The following is a 22,606-nucleotide window of genomic DNA, read 5'->3' on the forward strand; positions in this document are numbered from 1 at the left end:
ATTATAAATATCACTAGGCTTGTATCCGCTGGAGTTTAGAAGAGTAAGAGACAATTTGATTGAAACATATAAGATCGTGAAGGGTCTTGACAGGGTGGATGTGGAAAGGATGTTTCATCTTATGGGAGAATCTAGAACTAGGGGTCACTGTTTAAAACTAAGGGGTTGTCCATTTAAGACAGAGTTGAGAAATTTTTTCTCTCAGAGGGTCGTGAGTCTTTGGAACTCTCTTCCTCAAAAGGCGGTGGAAGCAGAGTTTTTGAATATTTTTAAGCAAAGATAGATAGATTCTTGATAAGCAAGGGGATGAAAGTTTATCGGGGGTAGGTGGAAATGTGGAGTTGAGGTTACAGTCAGACCTGCCATGATCTTGTTAAATGGCGGAGCAGGCTCGAGGGACCGAGTGGCCTACTCCTGCTCCTATTTTGTATGTTCATAAGTCACTTTGTGATTAGCTGGTGTGAGATAACTAGAGGGGTGGCCTCCTTGGACAGAAGTCATTCTTCCAGCTTTATAGACCCTCTTCCATCTCATCTAGTGCAGCTTGCTCCACAGAGCACTATCTAGTTTGTCTAAAGGCAAAAGGAATTTTCGCTGTGCAATAGTCAGGTGATATTGGTAGAAGTATGCAAAGAGACTGTTGACTGAACACAGAAATAATGATGTAATCAGGATGAGCCTAAAAAGTTAAGGGGAGAACAATATTTAATTAAAAGAATTGGAGAAATCAAATGCATGTTGGGGTTGCACTCAGAAGTGATAGACCCCAAGATCATGCCTATAGTTTTTCTCTCCATGTGTCTGTGAGACAAAGCAGAGGCTTGATACTTCAGAAAATCAGAAAACTAGCCACCTTGGTTGTTTCCTTCTAAATACAGGTTACAGGACATCAAAGATTAAGACCTGGAATAGGGAAATTGACTATTTAGAGTGGGGGAAAGGAGACTATGATAAATTATGTAGAACTATTTAGTTCTACTACTTAGTGCATTTATTTTGTATGCTTTTATTGTTTGCTGTGTTTTCTCTCAGTCATGAAAATTAGATTGACAGTAAGATCTAGGTTAATTATCTGAAAACTTAATATCTGCAGCAATGTTTCATTTACAGATATCCCAGAAGAAGAGGCAAAATATTGGACTCAGAAACTAGAGCAGTTGAATGCACTAAGGGACCATGATGAGGTGGGTAAAAGAAATTGAGCAATCAACTGTACAATGATGTTCCAATGGAAAAAATGCAGCTGAAGTGGAGCTCAGCAGTTGTACAATTGTGAAATCATGACAGTAATATTAAGAACTTGTTGAAACAATCATTTAATTATCAGTGAGAGTGAGTTTTTGAAGAGCTCTTGAAAAAAGATACCCCAAAACTGTAAATATGATAGTCTCTTTAGAAAATGAAAATTAAAAATGCATGTATATTTTAGTAATGCAAACTTAGTCCAACTATAAATGGCACAGCCTTATTAAACCAAACACTTTCATTTTATTTATGGCTACATTTTTCTCAATTGCCATAAAGGTTGGGAGTGATAATTCACCGTCAAAGGCAAGGAATAGGATAACTGGTACAGAGAGCAATTAATTTTCAGCCCTTCTCCTGATTTTCCATGTTTTTTAAAAGAGAAATGCTGTGTTTTCAAACAGCAATCTTGCGGTGGGAAGAGAATGAATAAACAGAAAACCACTTCTCATTCACCAATGATTTGGACCTTTCAACTTTCACAACCAACACCAGTAGATCCATTTTTGATATAAAGAGGTCTAGGCGTCCATTTGAATATTTAAATTTGGCTGTCAACACCACAATAGTGGAAAACATAGTAAGCCAGAATTTGCTACCAAAATGACACAAATTTAATATGCACACTGTCACTAACGTGCAAATCATTTGGCAAGCTGAGCTGAGGAAAAGATGTCCCATGAATTACGGATTACCACAAATTGCTGGACTATTTGTGCCACTCCCCTTTGACCTCACAAGAACAGCAACCTCCCTGTAATTTTCAAGAAATTGCTGCATTTGCATATAAATTGCCAATTAAACTCAGCACAGAAAGTTAGGACTTTTACTTAACAGCTTAAGTATCTTTTTAATATAGAGATTTCTGCTCCGGCAATGCCACTGAACCTAGCTGGCCCCGAAAGAGGTCAGCTGAAACTGTGGAGTTTCATTCCTGTAAATTGTTGCTCAAGATTTGCAAACTTAAAATTTATTTTTTGTTCTTTTTGTTCTTTTCCTTTCTGCCTTTTTTTTCCTCTTTTAATCCAATCTTGCTTTCCCGCCTTTTTTCGTTCTGTATCTAATTCCAATTCTAATTAACAATATTTCCCTCTTGTTGTTCTGGTTCTTTGCCAATCCTTAAATTTCATTGATTAACAAGATAGACTGCTGGTGCAGTTGTTCACCAAGGTCCCAGATGCCTCTTTGCCCTTGACACGCCCTTATTAGCTTGCACTTCCAGCAAATAGTTGCGCAGAACATTTTCAAGCTGAAGGGTGAGGAAAAAGTCTAATTAACAAACTGAGATGCCCCCCTCCAGCAAATTATGCACCTTTGTGGAGGATAATCTAGTCGCAGTGGTTTTTGTTCGAAATTATCTGCTTAAGTGTATGGGGTAGAATTTCCACAGGGGTTCCCTGATTGCCTATGTAACTTGCTTCGATGGAAACTCTGGAGAAATGCCATAAATGGTCACTTACGCCGTTTCATAAAGTCATAGCAGGAAATCTTATGCTGTCTGCCATGGCAGATTTGGTGGCGTGTGGGGTGATATAATTAGGTGGGAGATGATTTTTGAGATTCCCGATGGCAGGATATTTTAGAGGAATTAAGTCGGTGGCGAGTTTCCAGCATTCTGGGGTTCCCCCAGCGTGGTAGCAGTTTGCAGCTTTGCATTCATTTAAATAACATGAATACTCATTACCCTATGCATAGTTACAATTTAGTCCTATTGCCAGATTAAGTGAACGGCAAGTGATATTCCCCTGCCACCCGGTTCATGAAAGTTTCAACGTGGTGTGCAACAGTTGGATTTGTGCAGTTGACTCCCAGGACTGTGCTGTTCTCTCTTTAATTCATCCATTAAACAAACGCCAGTATTGCACTGGATGTTTACCTCCACGCCAGCATTAGATTGAATGTTTGCCTCCACAACAGCATTGGACTGGATGTTTGCCTGCAGGCTCGGCATGAGCAAGGGTGAATCATCTCAGGGGATGATGGCGACGGCATGGGCGGGGGCTACATGGAGGAGTTGGGGAGGAAAGGATGGGGTTGATCAGGTGCATGTAGGTACAGGTGACGGTAGTCGGAGAGGGAAGGGTGGAGTTGATTGGGTGCATGGAGGATCAGGGGAGGGTAGTTGGGGAGGGATGGATGGTGTTGATAAGGTGCATGGAGGAGTAGTACAGGGTAGAGTGGAGCATCCAGGTTGTTGAATGGTTCATGTTGATGGTGAAGATGCATTTTGTCGACTACGGGGGTTGTAGGTGGATTAGATCAGTACTGTGTGAAGATATTTAGCAAGGGTCTAAAGGGAGGGAGAGTGCAGTTGTCGTTGGGGAGCTGTGGGGCAAATTGAGGGTACTGGCTAGCAGAGGGAATGGTCACAGTCACTGGGGGCAAATGGATTCTGTAGGGGGCAAGGTTAAGACTAATGGGTGGGTATTCAACAGCTTCATATGGAGGGGAACGGGACTCGGCAACAATAGTCAGTACGACATGAGGACGTTCAAGGATAAGAGTCGGCATGTCGATAGTAACGGGATTAGGAATGGGGGGGAAGGGATGGCATGAATACATTGATGATTGCACTGTGCATGGTAATGGGGGAAGGCTCAATGGTAAGAGGGAAGGGATAACAGTAACATTGGGTGGGTCAAGGGTGATGGGTTCAAGCTGGAGGATTTCAGGAGGAGGTTGGAAGGTCAAGAAACTTGCCCTGAATTCCATGCGTATCATTTTCTCCAATGATAATGGAAATTGAATGGAGAGTGGGAGGGGGCAAATGACCATGGGTGTATCTTCTACCTGGCTGCAATTTAAAGGCAGACATAAGGGAGCTGTTCATTGCCTCGATGTTTCAGCTCACTAGCAACAGAGGGCTGAATCTCCACGCTCTGCTTATTTATTGTTCAGAAAAGCCAACGTGACATGGGTCTTATGCACCCAATTTGTCTAAAACCACAGGAAGAACAAAGTGAGAGACTAAGGAGGGCTCTATTTCCTCAACTCATGATGCCTGAGCGGCAGCAACAGGCAGAACAGAAAAGTGAGGGTGCGCCTAATGATAAACATCCAGGAACGTCCTTATCAAAGACGGGCACTAGCACGTCATCACATCCTCAGGATAAGCACAAACTACCTTCAAATGTCAGAGATGCAATGGCAGGGATGCCTAAGAATGTCACGTGAAATGGTCACTGAAATTTGTAGGATCCTGCAGCATGGCCTGCAGCCACTCAGCTTCATTGGGAATCCCATGCCAGTGGCCCTCAAGGTGACTGCTGCACTCAGTTTTTTCTCCAGCAGTTCCTTCCAGGGATCCACTGGCGATTGATGTGGCATCTTGCATTCTGTGACCCACAGGTATACCAAAGAGGTGACCAATGCTCTTTCTCGACGTACCAATGGTTATGAAAACCCCATATGCTAAATGGGAAATATTAATTTAATCGATTGGAACTTTGCCTGACACTTTTACTGGAAATTCTTACAAATAACTTATTTTTAAAAAAGTAACCTGGAAGCCAAGATGGCCGCAGAAATTTGCATTTGAAACACCAAAGGATTAGACGGGAGACAAATATGATTGACTCCACCTAACCAGAACAATGGGATGCTCCATCAATATTGGCGACCACGCTCTGGAAGTGGTTCAAGAGTTCACCTACCTAGGCTCAACTATCACCAGTAACCTGTCTCTAGATGCAGAAATCAACAAGTGCATGGGAAAGACTTCCACTGCTATGTCCAGACTGGCCAAGAGAGTGTGGGAAAATGGCGCACTGACACGGAACACAAAAGTCCGAGTGTATCAGGCCTGTGTCCTCAGTACCTTGCTCTATGGCAGCGAGGCCTGGACAACGTATGTCAGCCAAGAGCGATGTCTCAACTCATTCCATCTTCACTGCCTCCGGAGAATACTTGGCATCAGGTGGCAGGACCGTATCTCCAACACAGAAGTCCTTGAGGCGGCCAACATCCCCAGCTTGTACACACTGCTGAGTCAGCGGCGCTTGAGATGGCTTGGCCATGTGAGCCGCATGGAAGATGGCAGGATCCCCAAAGACACATTGTACAGTGAGCTCACCACTGGTATCAGACCCACCGGCCGTCCATGTCTCCGCTTTAAAGACGTCTGCAAACGCGACCTGAAATCCTGTGACATTGATCACAAGTTGTGGGAGTCAGTTGCCAGCGTTCGCCAGAGCTGGCGGGCAGCCATAAAGACGGGGCTAAAATGTGGCGAGTCGAAGAGACTTAGTAGTTGGCAGGAAAAAAGACAGAGGCGCAAGGGGAGAGCCAACTGTGCAACAGCCCCGACAAACAAATTTCTCTGCAGCACCTGTGGAAGAGCCTGTCACTCAAGAATTGGCCTTTATAGCCACTCCAGGTGCTGCTTCACAAACCACTGACCACCTCCAGGCGCGTATCCATTGTCTCTCGAGATAAGGAGGCCAAAGAAGAACCAGAACAATGGGGTGCTCTCTGATTTAATTACCTGAAATTGTCTTATCAGTGCGGTCGTCAAGAGCCATCGACACCCATTGACTTTGAAAGAGCCAACCCGCACCAAGTATGTCTGGACAGAGGAGAGAGCCTTGATTTTCAGAGAAAATTCCAGAAGAACCTCGTTAAAACACAAAGCGGTGGTCATGTCATGTGACTGCTTGTGCAGCTCTGGGGGATTGTGAATTGTGACTCATAAAGCAGGCAGTAACTGAGAAGCCATCCACAGAGCAGTTCTCTCTCTCTCCCTCTCTCCAGTAAAGATCCAGAGAAGCCTCAGCTGCAGCTGGTAAAGCCAAAACCTACAGACCAGCACAACCAGCATCTAGGGGACAAGAATTAAACACCCTCTTCTGCCTTCCGGTGCCTGAGAAGCAAGCCGGCAACTGCATGTGGCCAAGCGAGGACTTCAGCACGACAGTTTCAACTAAGGACTCTGGGACTGCTGAACTGTATTTAAATTCCATTTATTTCAGACTCTACTCCAACCACCCAACTCTGTTTCCCTCTGTAATGTGTGCGTGTGTGTGTGTAGCATATTTTATTACATTTTAACCGGTTTAGTGTGTTAAGGATAATAAACTTACATCTTTCTTGTTTACACTCAAGAAAAACTGTCTGATCGGTTCATTTGCAATTATATTAGAGGAACAGATCAAGGACCCACTGAGGTGGTAACTTCAATCACTGTGTTAAAAAAGGATAAACCCTGTTGCGGTCAAACCAGAGAAGGTGCGAAAGGGAAGCCTGAGACCCTCCCCTCACCTGGTCGTAACAATGATTTCATCTACTTACCTGTAGATGAGGACAGCCAGGCAGCAATGTCTGCGACCTGTGGCACCATCACTGGATTCCCTAGAGTGCAAGGCCTGATTAACTGTACTGATGTGGCCGTTAGAGCTCCGTTAGACCAGCCTGCTGTCTTGACAATCACAAAGACTTGCACTCTTTAAATGTATATCTGCTTTGTGACCTTTCCTTTCCTTTTTGGCCTCCTTGTCTCGAGAGACAATGGGTAAGCGCCTAGAGGCGGTCAGTGGTTTGTGGAGCAACGCCTGGAGTGGTTATAAAGGCCAATTCTAGAGTGACAGACTCTTCCACAGGCGCTGCAGGTAAAGTTGATTGTTGGGGCTGTTACACAGTTGACTCTCTCCTTACACTGCTGTCTCTTTTCCTGCCAACTGCTGAGGCTCTTCGACTTGCCTCTCTTCCGTCCCGCCTCTCTTCCGTCCCGCCTTTATAGCTGTCCACCAGCTCTGGCAATCGCTGGCAACTGGCTCCCACGACTTGTGGTCAATGTCGCAAGACTTGTGTAGCGTTTGCAAACGTCTTTAAAGCGGAGACATGGACGGCCGGTGGGTCTGATACCAGTGAAAAGCTCGCTGTACAATACGTCCTTGGGGATCCTGCCATCTTCCATGCGGCTCACATGGCCAAGCCATCTCAAGCGCCGCTGGCTCAGTAGGGCGTATATGCTGGGGATGTTAGCTGCCTCGAGGACTTCTGCATTGGGGATACGGTCCTGCCACCTGATGCCAAGGATTCTCCGTAGACAGCGAAGATGGAATGCGTTGAGACATCGCTCTTGGCTGATATACATTGTCCAGCCTCGCTGCCATAGAGCAAAGTATTGAGGAGACAGCCTTGAAACACTCGGACTTTTGTGTTCCGTGTCAGTGCGCCATTTTCCCACACCCTCTTGGCCAGTCTGGACATAGCAGCGGACGCCTTTCCCATGCACTTGTTGATTTCCGCATTGAGAGACAAGTTGCTGGTGATGGTTGAGCCCAGGTAGGTTATCTCTTGAACCACTTCCAGAGTGTGGTCGCCGATATTGTTGGAAGGAGCATTTCTGACGTCTTGTCCCATGATGTGCGTTTTCTTGAAACTGATGATTAGGCCAAATTCATTGCAGGCAGCTGCAAGCCTGTCGATGAGTCTCTGCAGACACTCTTCCGTGTGGGATGTTAATGCAGCATCATCAGCAAAGAGGAGTTCCCTGATGAGGACTTCCCGTACTTTGGTCTTCGCTCTAAGACGGGCAAGGTTGAACAACCTGTCATCTGATCTTGTGTGGAGGAAAATTCCTTCTTCTGAAGACTTAAATGCGTGAGAGAGCAGCAGTGAGAAAAAGATCCCAAACAGTGTAGGTGCGAGAACACAGCCCTGTTTCACGCCACTCAGGATAGGAAAGGAGTCTGATGAGGCACTGTTATGCTGAATTGTGCGTTTCATATTGTCATGGAATGAGGTGATGATGCTTAGTAGCTTTGGTGGACGTCCGATCTTTGCTAGTAGTCTGAAGAGACCACGGCTGCTGGCGAGGTCAAAGGCTTTGGTGAGATCTATGAAGGCAACATAGAGGGGCTTCTGTTTGCGGCATTTCTCCTGTAGCTGGCAAAGGGAGAACAGCTATCAATAGTGGATCTCTCTGCTCGAAAGCCTCACTGTGCCTCAGGGTAGACACGCTCAGCCAGCTTCTGGAGTCTGTTTGAAACTACTCGAGCAAAGGCTTTCCCCGCTATGCTGAGCAGGGAGATTCCACAGTAGTTGTTGCAGTCACCGCTGTCACCCTTGTTCTTATAGAGGGTGATGATATTGGCATCGCGCATGTCCTGTGGTACTGCTCCCTCGTCCCAGCACAAACAAAGCAATTCATGGAGTGCTGAGAGTATAGCAGGCTTGGCACACTTGATTATTTCAGAGGTAATGCCGTCCTTTCCAGGGGCTTTTTCGCTGGCTCGCGAATTGATGGCGTTACTGAGCTCCGATTTTGTTGGCAGTTCGTCCAGCTCGTCCATGACTGGCAGAGACTAGGCTGCATTGAGGGTGATATCAGTGACATCATTTTCCCTGGAACACAGTTCAAGGTGGTGCTCCACACAGCAGTCCATTTGCTTGTGTTGGTCAGTGATTGTTTCCCCTGATTTAGACTTGTGGTTTGTGACCACAACAAAAGAATCATGTTTCCCAGGGAGCTGTTAAGAGTCTTACATTTTGAGTAACTCCCAGCTGCCAGCAGTTTTCGTGGAATCAGCCAAAGGGGTCTGCTGGATCCTGGGTGACGAGAGTTACCCACTTTGTACATGTTTGATGACACCAGTGTGACATCCGCAAAGCGCTGCTGAAGAGAGGTACAATGCTGCTCACGCATTCACCAGAGCCATCATTGAGCACACCACTCGCATGCTGAAAGTGCACTTCTGTTGCCATGATCAGTCTGGAGGGGGTCTTCAGTACACGCCAGAGGGTGACACAAATAGTTGTTGTCTGCTGTGTCTTGCACAGTTTTGCAATTAGACATGGCAACATTCTGCAGGTGGAGGAACAGGAGGAACACCAGTCATCCTCAGGTGAGGATGACGATGAAGAGGGTGAGGAGGAGGACAACAATGTCAACGATGCTGTCATTGATATGAGGGCCATGGAGAGACATGCAAGAGACATTAGGGAGAACCTTACTTATGCATGTTGCAGCCAACAATAAGTGACATCATTAAGGAACATTGAGGGGAGAAACATAACAATTCCCCATAGCAATTCCCTTTTGCATAAGGTCTTAATCAGTTCTGCAATCTTAACAAAGCATTGCTGCACTTTCATGGGATTGGCATTTGAAATCATCCATGGACTTCGATGAAAACGACTGTAAACTATTGCAAGCAGCGTTAAGTTTTGACCGTAGAAAACAATGTAAGGCATGATGATATTGGAAAAAGTTATGAGTCATCAATGGGAAAGCAGCCATTATTGAAGATTGAAGGCTAAAATTCCAATGAGATATGGACACTGGACATTTCTTGAGCTGCTTTGCAAACAACATTGCATTCCTGCCATAGGCCTCCAAAAAACCTCTTTGTATCCATCTGTAACCAAGCAAAACATTACCGAGAGTGGATCAAATTTTGCATGAAATAAAAATGTATTCATAAATCTTTTCAATCGTCACAATTTGTACAGCACCGGTGCCACCTTCGTGATCAAAACTGTTTCAATTTCCTTTTTCTCCCACTATGTCTAGGTGCTACCCCAACCTTAGCAGCTGAGCTGGAGGCAGTCTGCTCAATGCGCTGCCCCATTGCTGTGGATGACCATGGCAGGTGTCCTCTGGAGGAACAGGGCCTTGACGGCTCCATCCTACTGGAGGTCTGCAGCCATGGTGCGAGAATATTCCCCATGTGCTCGCCTGCTGGAGGTAAGGGGGTCAATGTTGGGGGGGGTGGAAGACGAGACGCTGTTTTCCCTGGGGGCGTCCTGAGAGGAAGGCCTTGGTTCAGCTGGCAGGCGCTTCTCCTCCATCTTTGTGCACGATGGCACCTGCCTGTCACCCTGAGGGAAAGGGTCACCTGGAGGGAGGTCCAGGTTCCTCTTCCGCCTCTCATTTAGACTTTGCTGCTTGGAGCCCACAGCAACAGTGATGGAATGCAGGTCAGATCTCATATGGCTCGAGTACTCAACCAGACTCACCACGGAGCTCGCCAAACTCTTGACTGAGGAAGCCATACCCTCAAATGCCTGGGACATGGCAGACATCATGGCTTGCATGGACTCCTCCATGACACGTGCAAAGCCACGCATGACTTCGGGTATCTCCGACATATTTCCCACATGGCTTTGCTACACATCCAGCAGACTTCTCATAGCAACAAACAGAGGATCATCATGAGTGTGGGGCTGAGCAGGGGCCTGGTGCCCAGCAGCCCTCCGATTGTCAGGTGTCCCAGCTGGAACATGCTCCCTCAGCTGCTGGAACATGTCTGTGTTGTGCACACCAACTTGTGACCCAGATTCTAATCTAAAACTCCCTGTGGGCTGTGTGGATGTATCTGTGCTGGCAGAGGTGGAATAAGAGACAGTGACGGTGCATCCTCTGCTGCATTGACTTCTTCATCCTCTGCAAAGGAGGATTCTTGGGCCACATGGCATTCTGCTATTCACGTGCGGGCACCTGCAGTGGAGACACAAACAGAGGCACTTTAAACATGTGCTTCACATGAGTTCACACAGTTTTCTTCAGTTTCCACTTATGGCTGCAAGAGCAGAGATGACACCTTATCCTTACACCTTGTGGATCCTGCCTCACGATCTCCACCCACCCTGCCTCCCTCCTGTCTCGCGATCTCTGAATTCTCCTCCTCAGCCATTGCCGCTGGTCATCAGCCTGATGTCAGGGACCCTTCCTCCCGTCTTAGCATGCTTGCACTGGTTGTGGCTTTGTTTATCCTGCAGCTGGCAGTACAAATTTAATAACATGGCAAATGATACGTTACAAACATTGCATATATACATCAACATCACTCATTCTGCCTTGACTTTCGCACAACACATCCAATCACATAACAATGCCAATCTTCATCTTGGTTCAACATCATTTTGTGAATGGCACCAAGGCTGCTCATGCATTCCACGACATTCCTTGTGTACCCTCTGGCTTAAAGTCACAGAGCCATGGAAGAAAACAGTGGAGCAGCTTTGCCAGGACCAGTTACCCTCACTGATCTGAGCATGTCATTGATGCACTTGTGACACTGCACCCACGGTCTACAAGTGACCCCACGGTTCGAGACCTCCTCTGCTACCTCCATCCAGGCCAGGTTGGTGAGGCGGGAGAGTCTTCACACTCCATTTGCAGGGAAGAGGACCTCCCGCCATTCCCTGACGACTTGGAGGAGAACCTGCAGGGAGACATCACTGAACCATGGGGCAGGACACTGCCTGCTTGCTGCCATGTCATTCACTTTGGATGAGGGAAAATAAATGATATGAAGTTGGTGGTGACTTTCACAAAATAAGGGAGGCAAAAACATTTTGATTTAAGTGAAAGCTTCAACTAAGTTATTTTAACGATACTTACATGAAAGGAAGCCTGCTGATCCTTGAGACTGCAAGCACAGAATGTTTTATATCTGTGGTATCATGGTGCTCGTGGCAGTGACGGCAGGTTCCATCAATGAAAGGCTGCCCCCACTGCATGATCCCATGTGTCCCCCATGCCTGTTGCCACATGGCGAATTTAAATTTAAAATCGCGTAGAAAACGGGATTTGTGTTGGAAGCGGAAGTTATGACAACTTCCAGTCCCATCGTTAGGAACACTGCGGCACACCTATGTTTCCACCCCCAGAGTCTCCATGTTTCGACAGATTTTCCACTGAAGATAATGGTGGGAAAAGAACCTCTGCAGAAATTATTAGCATATGTACATTTAAAAATAAGTTTTAAAAATATTTACTAATTTTTAACTCCTGTCCTAATAGAGACCTATCATTTCAATTTTTCTCTAAGGCTGTTCCAGTAACTTCTCTGGGAGGGAGCAGTTGTCAATGAATTAGAGCAGCTTTATTTGTTTCAATGAATATCTTGGGTAGACTCAAACTTTGAAATTAATGGATATTAAAATCAGGAGCAATGTAAAACAGGCATCCAACTCTAAATCAGCTGTTTTACACTAGCTCACAAAGTCAAAATCTTAACTTCAGACCAGCAATGCAGAGCTCTGTGACCAGGATAAACACACTACCAGCTGAGTACTCTGTATTTTTCTAGTAGCATGTTTTCCTGGGATTGAGTAGCTCCATCAGAAGCTTTTATTTAGATTCTTTGCATGTCAATAAATTCTAACTACGTTCTCAGTAAATATATCTGGATTTTATTTTTATAATGTTGGTATATCAATATCATTGCCACTGTTCCTCCAGTGGTACTTTTAATAAAATGTAATATGTCAATATGTCTGATTAACACTTTACTTTCCTATGTGTTACCTAGTACTCAATCGGTGAAGAAGTTCAGAAGAAGCCTTTGCCCACTGCTCCCTCACAGTGTTGTAAGTTTTTCTTTAAAACGTGATTACCGTCAAGTTTTCTGCAGCTTGAATCATGTTCAGTGCCTTGCTTAGGGAGATTTGTTTGTTGTATTTTTCATTCTCATATCTAAAATGCATATTATTTTTTGTTTCTTTCTAATATTCACCCTACAGCCTTTTATTTGAAAATCATAGTTGGAAAATTCACCAACAACAGGAGATATTTAATAATTTTATACCGAGTGTACCTTTGTGATAGCTACGATTTTAAAAAAACTAGAATTCCACTAGGCAGACATGTGCTGCTTTGTTTTTACAGGCAAATGTTTCCTTTGTGTGTTGAAAGAGGGGGAAATTGTTGATGCATGAATATGCACAGTACTGTTCATTTCATCAAGCACGCACACTTGCAGAATATTGATAGTTCTCAATGCAAGCCAACTTGTACTTTACTATTGTGAATGCTATTTCAATTTTAGAGACAGAATTTACTTCAGTTTGTCAGAAAACTAATACCACACAAGTGGAATGCCAAATAATTAAAGTATCAAGTTTGAGAATTTGGGTGTAAATGGGTTTTGCATTTGTTCAAAATAAATGTAAGTAGAATTTACTGGAACCATTTAATTCCCCTAAAACACCACAGAAGCAGAGATGCACAATAACACGAATTGGCATTTATACAGCTCCTTTTAACATTAAGAAAAAAGAATCTCAAGCATGGAGATTTGGGAGGTGTGACCAAAAACTTGGTCAAAGAGGATTTTAAGGAGATTTGAAGAAGCAGAGGGAGTTGGAGAAATGAAGGGTATTAGGCAAGGAATTGAGAGCATGGGGCCGAGGTAGCTGAAGGCACAGTGCCAATGCTGTGGTGAAGGCGATGGAAAGGTGCACAAAAGGCTGGAGTGAGAGGAATAGACAATTCAGAGGGGTTTTAAGGCTGGAGGATGACATCAAGATAAAGAAGGTCAGGTCATGAATGTATTTAAACAGGAGGTCAATTTTCACCCCTTTCACCTGGCATTAGCAAGGCAATAATGAGAACAAAGAACAAAGAAAATTACAGCACAGGAACAGGCCCTTCGGCCCTCCAAGCCTGCGCCAATCCAGATCCTCTATCTAAACCTGTTGCCTATTTTCTAAGGGTCTGTATCTCTTTGCTTCCTGCCCATTCGTGTATCTGTCTAGATACATCTTAAAAGTCGCTATCGTGCCCACGTCTACCACCTCCGCTGGCAACGCGTTCCAGGCACCCACCACCCTCTGCGTAAAGAACTTTCCACGCATATCCCCCCTAAACTTTTCCCCTCTCACTTTGAACTCGTGACCCCTAGTAATTGAATCCCCCACTCTGGGGAAAAAGCTTCTTGCTATCCACCCTGTCTATACCTCTCATGATTTTGTACACCTCAATCAGGTCCCCCCTCAACCTCCGTCTTTCTAATGAAAATAATCCTAATCTACTCAACCTCTCTTCATAGCTAGCGCCCTCCATACCAGGCAACATCCTGGTGAACCTCCTTTGCACCCTCTCCAAAGCATCTACATCCTTTTGGTAATGTGGCGACCAGAACTGCACGCAGTATTCCAAATGTGGCCGAACCAAAGTCTTATACAACTGTAACATGACCTGCCAACTCTTGTACTCAATACCTCGTCCGATGAAGGAAAGCATGCCGTATGCCTTCTTGACCACTCCATTGACCTGCGTTGCCACCTTCAGGGAACAATGGACCTGAACACCCAAATCTCTCCATCTGCCATTTCTCTGCCCAACTCTCCAATCTATCTATATTCTGCTGTATTCTCTGACAGTCCCCTTCACTATCTGCTACTCCACCAATCTTAGTGTCGTCTGCAAACTTGCTAATCAGACCACCTATACTTTCCTCCAAATCATTTATGTATATCACAAACAACAGTGGTCCCAGCACGGATCCCTGTGGAACACCACTGGTCACACGTCTCCATTTTCAGAAACTCCTTTCCACTGCTACTCTCTGTCTCCTGTTGCCCAGCCAGTTCTTTATCCATCTAGCTAGTACACCCTGGACCCCATGCGACTTCACTTTCTCTATCAACCTACCATGGGGAACCTTATCAAACGCCTTACTGAAGTCCATGTATATGACATCGACAGCCCTTCCCTCATCAATCAACTTTGTCACTTCCTCAAAGAATTCTATTAAGTTGGTAAGACATGACCTTCCCTGCACAAAACCATGTTGCCTATCACTGATAAGCCCATTTTCTTCCAAATGGGAATAGATCCTATCCCTCAGTATCTTCTCCAGCAGCTTCCCTACCACTGACGTCAGGCTCACCGGTCTATAATTACCTGGATTATCCCTGCTACCCTTCTTAAACAAGGGGACAACATTAGCAATTCTCCAGTCCTCCGGGACCTCACCCGTGTTTAAGGATGCTGCAAAGATATCTGTTAAGGCCCCAGCTATTTTCTCTCTCGCTTCCCTCAGTAACCTGGGATAGATCCCATCCGGACCTGGGGACTTGTCCACCTTAATGCCTTTTAGAATACCCAACACTTCTACCCTCCTTATGCCGACTTGACCTAGAGTAATCAAACATCTATCCCTAACCTCAACATCCGTCATGTCCCTCTCCTCGATGAATACCGATGCAAAGTACTCGTTTAGAATCTCACCCATTTTCTCTGACTCCACGCATAATTTTCCTCCTTTGTCCTTGAGTGGGCCAATCCTTTCTCTAGATTCCCTCTTGCTCCTTATATATGAATAAAAGGCTTTGGGATTTTCCTTAACCCTGTTTGCTAAAGATATTTCATGACCCCTTTTAGCCCTCTTAATTCCTCATTTCAGATTGGTCCTACATTCCCGATATTCTTCCAAAGCTTCGTCTTTCTTCAGCCGCCTAGACCTTATGTTCTTCTTTTGGGCCTCCTTATCTCGAGAGACAATGGATACGCGCCTGGAGGTGGTCAGTGGTTTGTGAAGCAGCGCCTGGAGTGGCTATAAAGGCCAATTCTGGAGTGACAGGCTCTTCCACAGGTGCTGCAGAGAAATTTGTTTGTTGGGGCTGTTGCACAGTTGGCTCTCCCCTTGCGCCTCTGTCTTTTTTCCTGCCAACTACTAAGTCTCTTCGACTCGCCACAATTTAGCCCTGTCTTTATGGCTGCCCGCCAGCTCTGGCGAATGCTGGCAACTGACTCCCACGACTTGTGATCAATGTCACACGATTTCATGTCGCGTTTGCAGACGTCTTTATAACGGAGACATGGACGGCCGGTGGGTCTGATACCAGTGGCGAGCTCGCTGTACAATGTGTCTTTGGGGATCCTGCCATCTTCCATGCGGCTCACATGGCCAAGCCATCTCAAGCGCCGCTGACTCAGTAGTGTGTATAAGCTGGGGGTGTTGGCCGCTTCAAGGACTTCTGTGTTGGAGATATAGTCCTGCCACCTGATGCCAATTATTCTCCGAAGGCAGCGAAGATGGAATGAATTGAGACGTCGCTCTTGGCTGGCATACGTTGTCCAGGCCTCGCTGCCGTAGAGCAAGGTACTGAGGACACAGGCCTGATACACTCGGACTTTTGTGTTCCGTGTCAGTGCGCCATTTTCCCACACTCTCTTGGCCAGTCTGGACATAGCAGTGGAAGCCTTACCCATGCGCTTGTTGATTTCTGCATCTAGAGACAGGTTACTGGTGATAGTTGAGCCTAGGTAGGTGAACTCTTGAACAACTTCCAGAGCGTGGTCGCCAAAGTTTCACAATTTCACCTGTCATCCATGGTTCCCTAATCTTGCCATTTCTATCCCTCATTTTCACAGGAACATGTCTCTCCTGCACGCTAATCAACCTCTCTTTAAAAGCCTCCCACATATCAAATGTGGATTTATCTTCAAACAGCTGCTCCCAATCTACATTTCCCAGCTCCTGCCGAATTTTGGTATAGTTGGCCTTCCCCCAATTTAGCACTCTTCCTTTAGGACCACTCTCGTCTTTGTCCATGAGTATTCTAAAACTTATGGAATTGTGATCACTATTCCCAAAATAGTCCCCTACTGAAACTTCAACCACCTGACCGGGCTCATTCCCCAACACCAGGTCCAGTATGGCCCCTTCCTGAGTTGGACTATTTACAAACTGCTCTAGAAAACCCTCCTGGATGCTCCATAGAAATTCTGCTCCATCTAGACCTCTAATACTAAGTGAATCCCAGTCAATGTTGGGAAAATTAAAATCTCCTATCACCACCACCCTGTTGCTCCTACATCTTTCCATAATCTGTTTACATATTTGTACCTCTATCTCACGCTCGCTGTTGGGAGGCCTGTAGTACAGCCCCAACATTGTTACCGCACCCTTCCTATTTCTGAGTTCTGCCCATATTGCCTCACTGCTCGAGTCCTCCATCATGCCCTCCTTCAGCACAGCTGTGATATCCCCTTTGACCAGTAATGCAACTCCTCCACCCCTTTTACCTCCCTCTCTATCCAGGCTGAAGCATCGATATCCTGGGATATTTAGTTGCCAATCGTGCCCTTCCCTCAACCAAGTCTCAGTAATAGCAATAACATCATACTCCCAGGTACTAATCCAAGCCCTAAGTTCATCTGCCTTACCTGCTACACTTCTCGCATTAAAACAAATGCACCTCAGACCACCAGTCCCTTTGCGTTCATCATCTGCTCCCTGCCTACTCTTCCCCTTCGTCACGCTGACTTCATTATCTAGTTCCTTACAGGCTTTAGTTACTACCTCCTTACTGTCCACTGACCTCCTCATTTGATTCCCATCCCCCTGCCACATTAGTTTAAACCCTCCCCAACAGCGGTAGCAAAAGCACCCCCAAGGACATTGGTTCCAGTCCGGCCCAGGTGTAGACCGTCCAATTTGTAATAGTCCCACCTCCCCCAGAACCGGTCCCAATGTCCCAAAAATCTGAACCCCTTCCTCCTGCACCATCTCTCAAGCCACGCATTCATCCTGACTATTCTTTCATTTCTACTCTGACTAGCACGTGGCACTGGTAGCAATCCTGAGATTACTACCTCTGAGGTCCTACTTTTTAACTTGGCTCCTAACTCCCTAAATTCTGCTTGCAGGACCTCATCCCATTTTTTACCTATATCATTGGTGCCTATGTTCCCAATGACAACTGGCTGTTTACCCTCCCCCTTCAGAATGTTCTGCAGCCGATCTGAGACATCCCTGACCCGTGCACCTGGGAGGCAACATACCATTCGGGAGTCTCGTTTTCGACCACAGAAACGCCTATCTACTCCCCTTACAATTGAATCCCCTCAAAATAGGGACGTATGAACATAGGAATTAGGAGCAGGAGTACGCCATTTGGCTCCTCAGGTCTGCTCCACCATTAGATAAGATCATGGCTGATCTGATTGTGGCCTCAACTCTACTTTCCTGTCTAGCTTTGACTCCTTTTCAAGAAAGAATTTATCTAACTCAGCCTTAAAAATATTCAATGACCCTGCCTCCACTGCTCTCTTGGGAAGAGAATTCCACAGCCGAGCTACCCGTGAGAGAAAAAAATTCTCCTCATCTCCATCTTAAATGGGAGATCCCTTATTTTTAAACTGTGTCCCCTGGTTCTAGTTTCTCTCCTAAGGGGAAACATCCTCTCAGCATCCACCCTGTCAAGTCCCCCCAAGCTCTTATATGTTTCAATAAGATCACCTCTCATTCTTCTTAGCTCCAATGGATACAGGCCAAATCTGTCCAATCCTTCCTCATAAGATAACCCTTCATCCCAGAAATCAGTTGAGTGCAATTATATCCTTAAATAAGGAGACCAAAACTATACACCTTGCACAACTGTAGCAAAACTTCCTTACTTTTATATTTCATTACCCTGTAGTTTCCGGAATCCTGTCTGCTCCTTTCTTGAATAGAGGAGTTACATTCACTGTTTTCCAATCTGATGGGACCTTTCCAGAATCTAGAGGATTTTGGAAAATTACAACCAACGCATCTACTATCTCCGCAGCTACTTCTTTTAAGTCCCTGGGATGGAGTCCATCAGGTCCTGGGGACTTGTCAGCTTTTAGTTTGAATAGTTTTCTCAGTACCTGCTCCCTGGTGATAGTAATTGTTTGAAGTTCTTCCCTCCACCCCCTTCAGTGACCATCAAATTTATTACTTGCCCTCTCTCCCCAAAAAAAGGTCCTTTGTAGTCCCGACCTTCCCCCCCCCACCCCCCAAAGTTCATAAACTATGAACTTTACCCCTTCCCACCACCCCCGAGACCTATCAAATGTTTGATCCCGCTCCCCGCACCCACCCTGAAAACTTGACCTCCTGCCCACCAGTGTCCCGCATTGGATCTCTGGACAGAGACCCGAAGGCACAGGATTTCTGGCAACTGACCACCATATCTGAGTGGGATGGCTGATGGGAGCAGATAAGTCATTAATTTACATTCATTACCATATTTAAATCCTGCTCCCATCGCCGAGCGGCAGGGGGACACCATGGGACCTCACCGCCGCCAGCAGTATGGGGCCGGGCCTTCCCGGTGTCGAGGCCCGTGGTGGGCCTCTCCTGGAGGCATTTTCCAGGCCCACCCCACCCCCCACACCCCGATGTCGGTGGGTCGGTAAAATTCAGCCCAAAATATCTGCTCAATGCTTCTGCCGTTTCCTTATTTCCTTCTCTAGAGGACCCATGCTCACTTTTGTTACTCTTTTCCTTTTTAAATACTTGTAGAAACTTTTACTATCCATTTCTATATTTCTTGCTAGCTTTCTCTCATGGTCTAATTTCTCCCCTCTTATTATTTTTGTCGTCATTCTTCGCTAGTTTTTAAATTCTGTCCAATCTTCTGACCTACTACTAATATTTGCAGAATTGCATGCCTTTTCTTTCAATTTGATAGTATCTTTAATTTTCTTAGTTGGCCACGGATAGTGCGTCCTTCCCCTAGAGTCTTTCTTTCTCACTGGAATGTATCTTTACTGAGTGTTATGATATATCTCCTTAATTGTCTGCCACTGCATCTCTACTGACCTACCCCTTAACCTAATTTCCCAGCTCACTTTAAATTTAAATTTAAGTTTAAAACACTAGTCTTAGACCCACTCTTCTCTCCCTCAAACTTGAATGCGAAATTCAGACATGTTCTGATCACTGCTACCAAGAGGCTCCTTTACAATCTGGTCATTAATTAATCCTGCCTCATTGCACACTACCAGTCTAGAATAGGCTGCTCTCTGGTTGGCTGTAGAATGTGCTGCTCTAACATATTGTCCCAAAAACACTCTATGAACTCATCTTGCAAGCTACTTTTGCCAATCTAATTTACCCCCAATCTATGTTTAGATTAAAATCACCCATGATTATTGCCATACTTTTCTTATAAGCCCCCGTTATTTCTTCCTGAATACCCCGTCCGACATGTATTACTGTTAAGTGGCCTATAAACTACTCCCACAAGTGACTTCTTACCTTCACTATTTCTTATCTCTACCCAAACTGATTCTACATCTTGATCTTTAGAACTAAGGTCCTAATGCCATCCTTAATTAACAGAGCTACGCCTCCAGCTTTTCCTAGCTTCCTGTCATTCCAAAATGTCAAGTACCCTTGATTATTTAGGTCGCATCTTGTAGCCACGTCTCTGTATGTCTATCAGGTCATACATATTTATTTCTATTTGAGCTGACAATTCATCCATGTTAGGCAGTAGACTAAAACGCAGGACTGCTCGGGTTGTAATCTCTGGATTACTCCCAGTGCCACGTGGTAGTGAGTATAGAAATAGGAGAATAGCACAGATGAATGCATGGCTTAAGAGTTGGTGCAGGAGGGAGGGTTTTAGATTCCTGGACCACTGGAACCGTTTGTGGGGAAGGTGGGACCTGTACAAGCGGGACGGTCTGCATCTGAACCAGAGGGGGACTAACATCCTTGCTGGTGGGTTTGCTAGTGCTGTTGGGAGGAGTTTAAACTAATTTGGCAGGGGGAAGGGACACAGCTAAGCACGGGAAAGCTAACAAGTCAGAGGGAATACAGCGGAAGTAAGTTTCAAGGGAGTAAGACCAAGATGGAAGGCCTCTACTTTAATGCCAGGTGTATTGCAGGTAAAACGGATGAGTTAAGGGCAATGATTGACACGTGGAATTGTGATATAGCAGCCATCACGGAGACATGGTTGTGGGAGGGGCAGGATTGGCAGCTCAATATCGCGGGATATAGAATCTTCAGGCGAGACAGAGGAGGGGACATTGCAATGTCAGTTAAGGAGTCATGCTTGCCTTCATCGGTCGGGGCACAGAGTATAAAAATAGGTAAGTCATGCTGCAGCTGTACAGAACTTTAGTTAGGCCAGACTTAGAATATTGCGTGCAATTCTGGTCGCCACACTACCAGAAGGACGTGGAGGCTTTGGAGAGGGTATAGAAGAGGTTTACCAGGATGTTGCCTGGTCTGGAGGGCATTAGCTATGAGGAGAGGTTGGATAAACTCGGATTGTTTTCACTGGAACGACGATATAGAGGTTTACAAAGTTATAAGCGGCATGGACACAGTGGATAGTCAGAAGCTTTTTCCCAAGGTGGAAGAGTCAGTTACTAGGGGACATAGGTTTAAGGTGAGAGGGGCAAAGTTTAGAGGGGATGTGCGAGGCAAGCTCTTTACACAGAGGGTGGTGAGTGCCTGGAACTTGTTGCCGGGTGAGGTGGTGGAAGCAGGTACCATAGAGACGTTTAAGAGGCATCTTGACAAATACATGAATAGGATGGGAATAGAGCGATACGGACCCCGGAAGTGCAGAAGGTTTTAGTTTAGGCAGGCATCAAGATCGGCGCAGGCTTGGAATGCCGAATGGCCTGTTCCTGTGCTGTACTCTTCTTTGTTCTTTGTTGTTCTTTGAGTCAGTTACTGCAGTAAGGAGAGATGATATCTTGGAGGGGGCATCAAATGAAGCTTTATGGGTAGAGTTTAGGAATAAAAAAGGGACAGCCACATTGCTAGGTGTTTATTATAGACCCCCAGATAGTCAGCGGGAAATTGAGGAGCAAATATGTGCGCAATTTGCAGAGGTGTGTAAAAATAATAAGGTAATTATATTAGGTGATATCAACTTTCCCAACATTAATTGGGATAGTCATCGTGTTAAGGGCTTAGATGGAGTGGAGTTCTTAAAATGTATACAGGAGAACCTTTTAGCTCAATATGTAGAGGATCCAACCAGGAAGGGTGCAGTGCTGGACCTAATTCTGGGGAATGAAGCCGGACAGGTGGTTGATGTGTTGGTGGGGGTGCATTTTGGTGATAGCGACCATAACATGGTACAATTTAATCTTGTTATGGAGAAAGAAACAGACAAGTTGCAAAAAAAGGTTTTGGATTGGGGGAGAGTGAATTTTAGTAAAATAAGGCAGGATCTGGCCAAGGTAGACTGGAAAGAGTTACTTGTTGGGAAATCTACAGAAGAGCAGTGGGGGACATTCAAAAAGGAAATGGGGAGGGTACAGGCCCAACATGTTCCCTCGAGGGTAATAGGTAGGAGCAACAAGCCCAGAGAACCATGGATGACCAGAAACATTCAGGGTATGATGAGAAGGAAAAGAGAGGCTTTTAGCAAATACAAGGAGGGCAAATCAATGGAAGCATTAGTGGAATACAGAAAGTGTAGGATGGAGCTTAAGAAAGCAATTAGGACAGCAAAGAGGGGATATGAGAAAGCTCTGGCTGGTAAAAGTAGGGAAAATCCCAAGATATTCTATAAGTATATCAATGGGAAGTGCATAACCATAGAAAGAGTAGGACCCATTAGGGACCAAGGGGGAACTTTGTGGGTGGAGCCAGAGGACATTGGTAGGGTGTTGAATGAATACTTCACATCTGTCTTCACCCAAGAGAATGAGGATGTAGATATGGAACTTAGAGAGAGAGACTGTGAGGTTCTTGAGCAAATTGTCATAGGGAGTGACAAGGGATTGGACGTTTTGGAAGGCTTAAAAGTGGACAAATCTCCAGGTCCAGATGATTTGTGTCCCAGGATGCTGTGGGAGGCGAGGGTGGAGATTGCAGGGGCTCTGACCCAAATTTTTAATTCCTCT

At 45.5% G+C, this 22,606-nt stretch overlaps 1 protein-coding gene across 1 annotated transcript in view; it reads left to right on the forward strand.

Moving 5' to 3' along the window:
• Positions 1-22,606, forward strand: part of LOC137370623 (protein unc-13 homolog B-like) — a 783,931-nt gene that overhangs the window by 425,146 nt on the left and 336,179 nt on the right. Inside the window, exons 6-7 of the mRNA XM_068032730.1 lie at positions 1,111-1,184; positions 12,504-12,561. Of these exons, the coding sequence (XP_067888831.1) occupies positions 1,111-1,184; positions 12,504-12,561 (132 nt within the window). The remainder of the gene's footprint in view (positions 1-1,110; positions 1,185-12,503; positions 12,562-22,606) is intronic.

The sequence above is a fragment of the Heterodontus francisci genome, chromosome 1 (genome assembly GCF_036365525.1).
Source record: "Heterodontus francisci isolate sHetFra1 chromosome 1, sHetFra1.hap1, whole genome shotgun sequence".
Lineage (NCBI taxonomy): Eukaryota > Metazoa > Chordata > Chondrichthyes > Heterodontiformes > Heterodontidae > Heterodontus > Heterodontus francisci.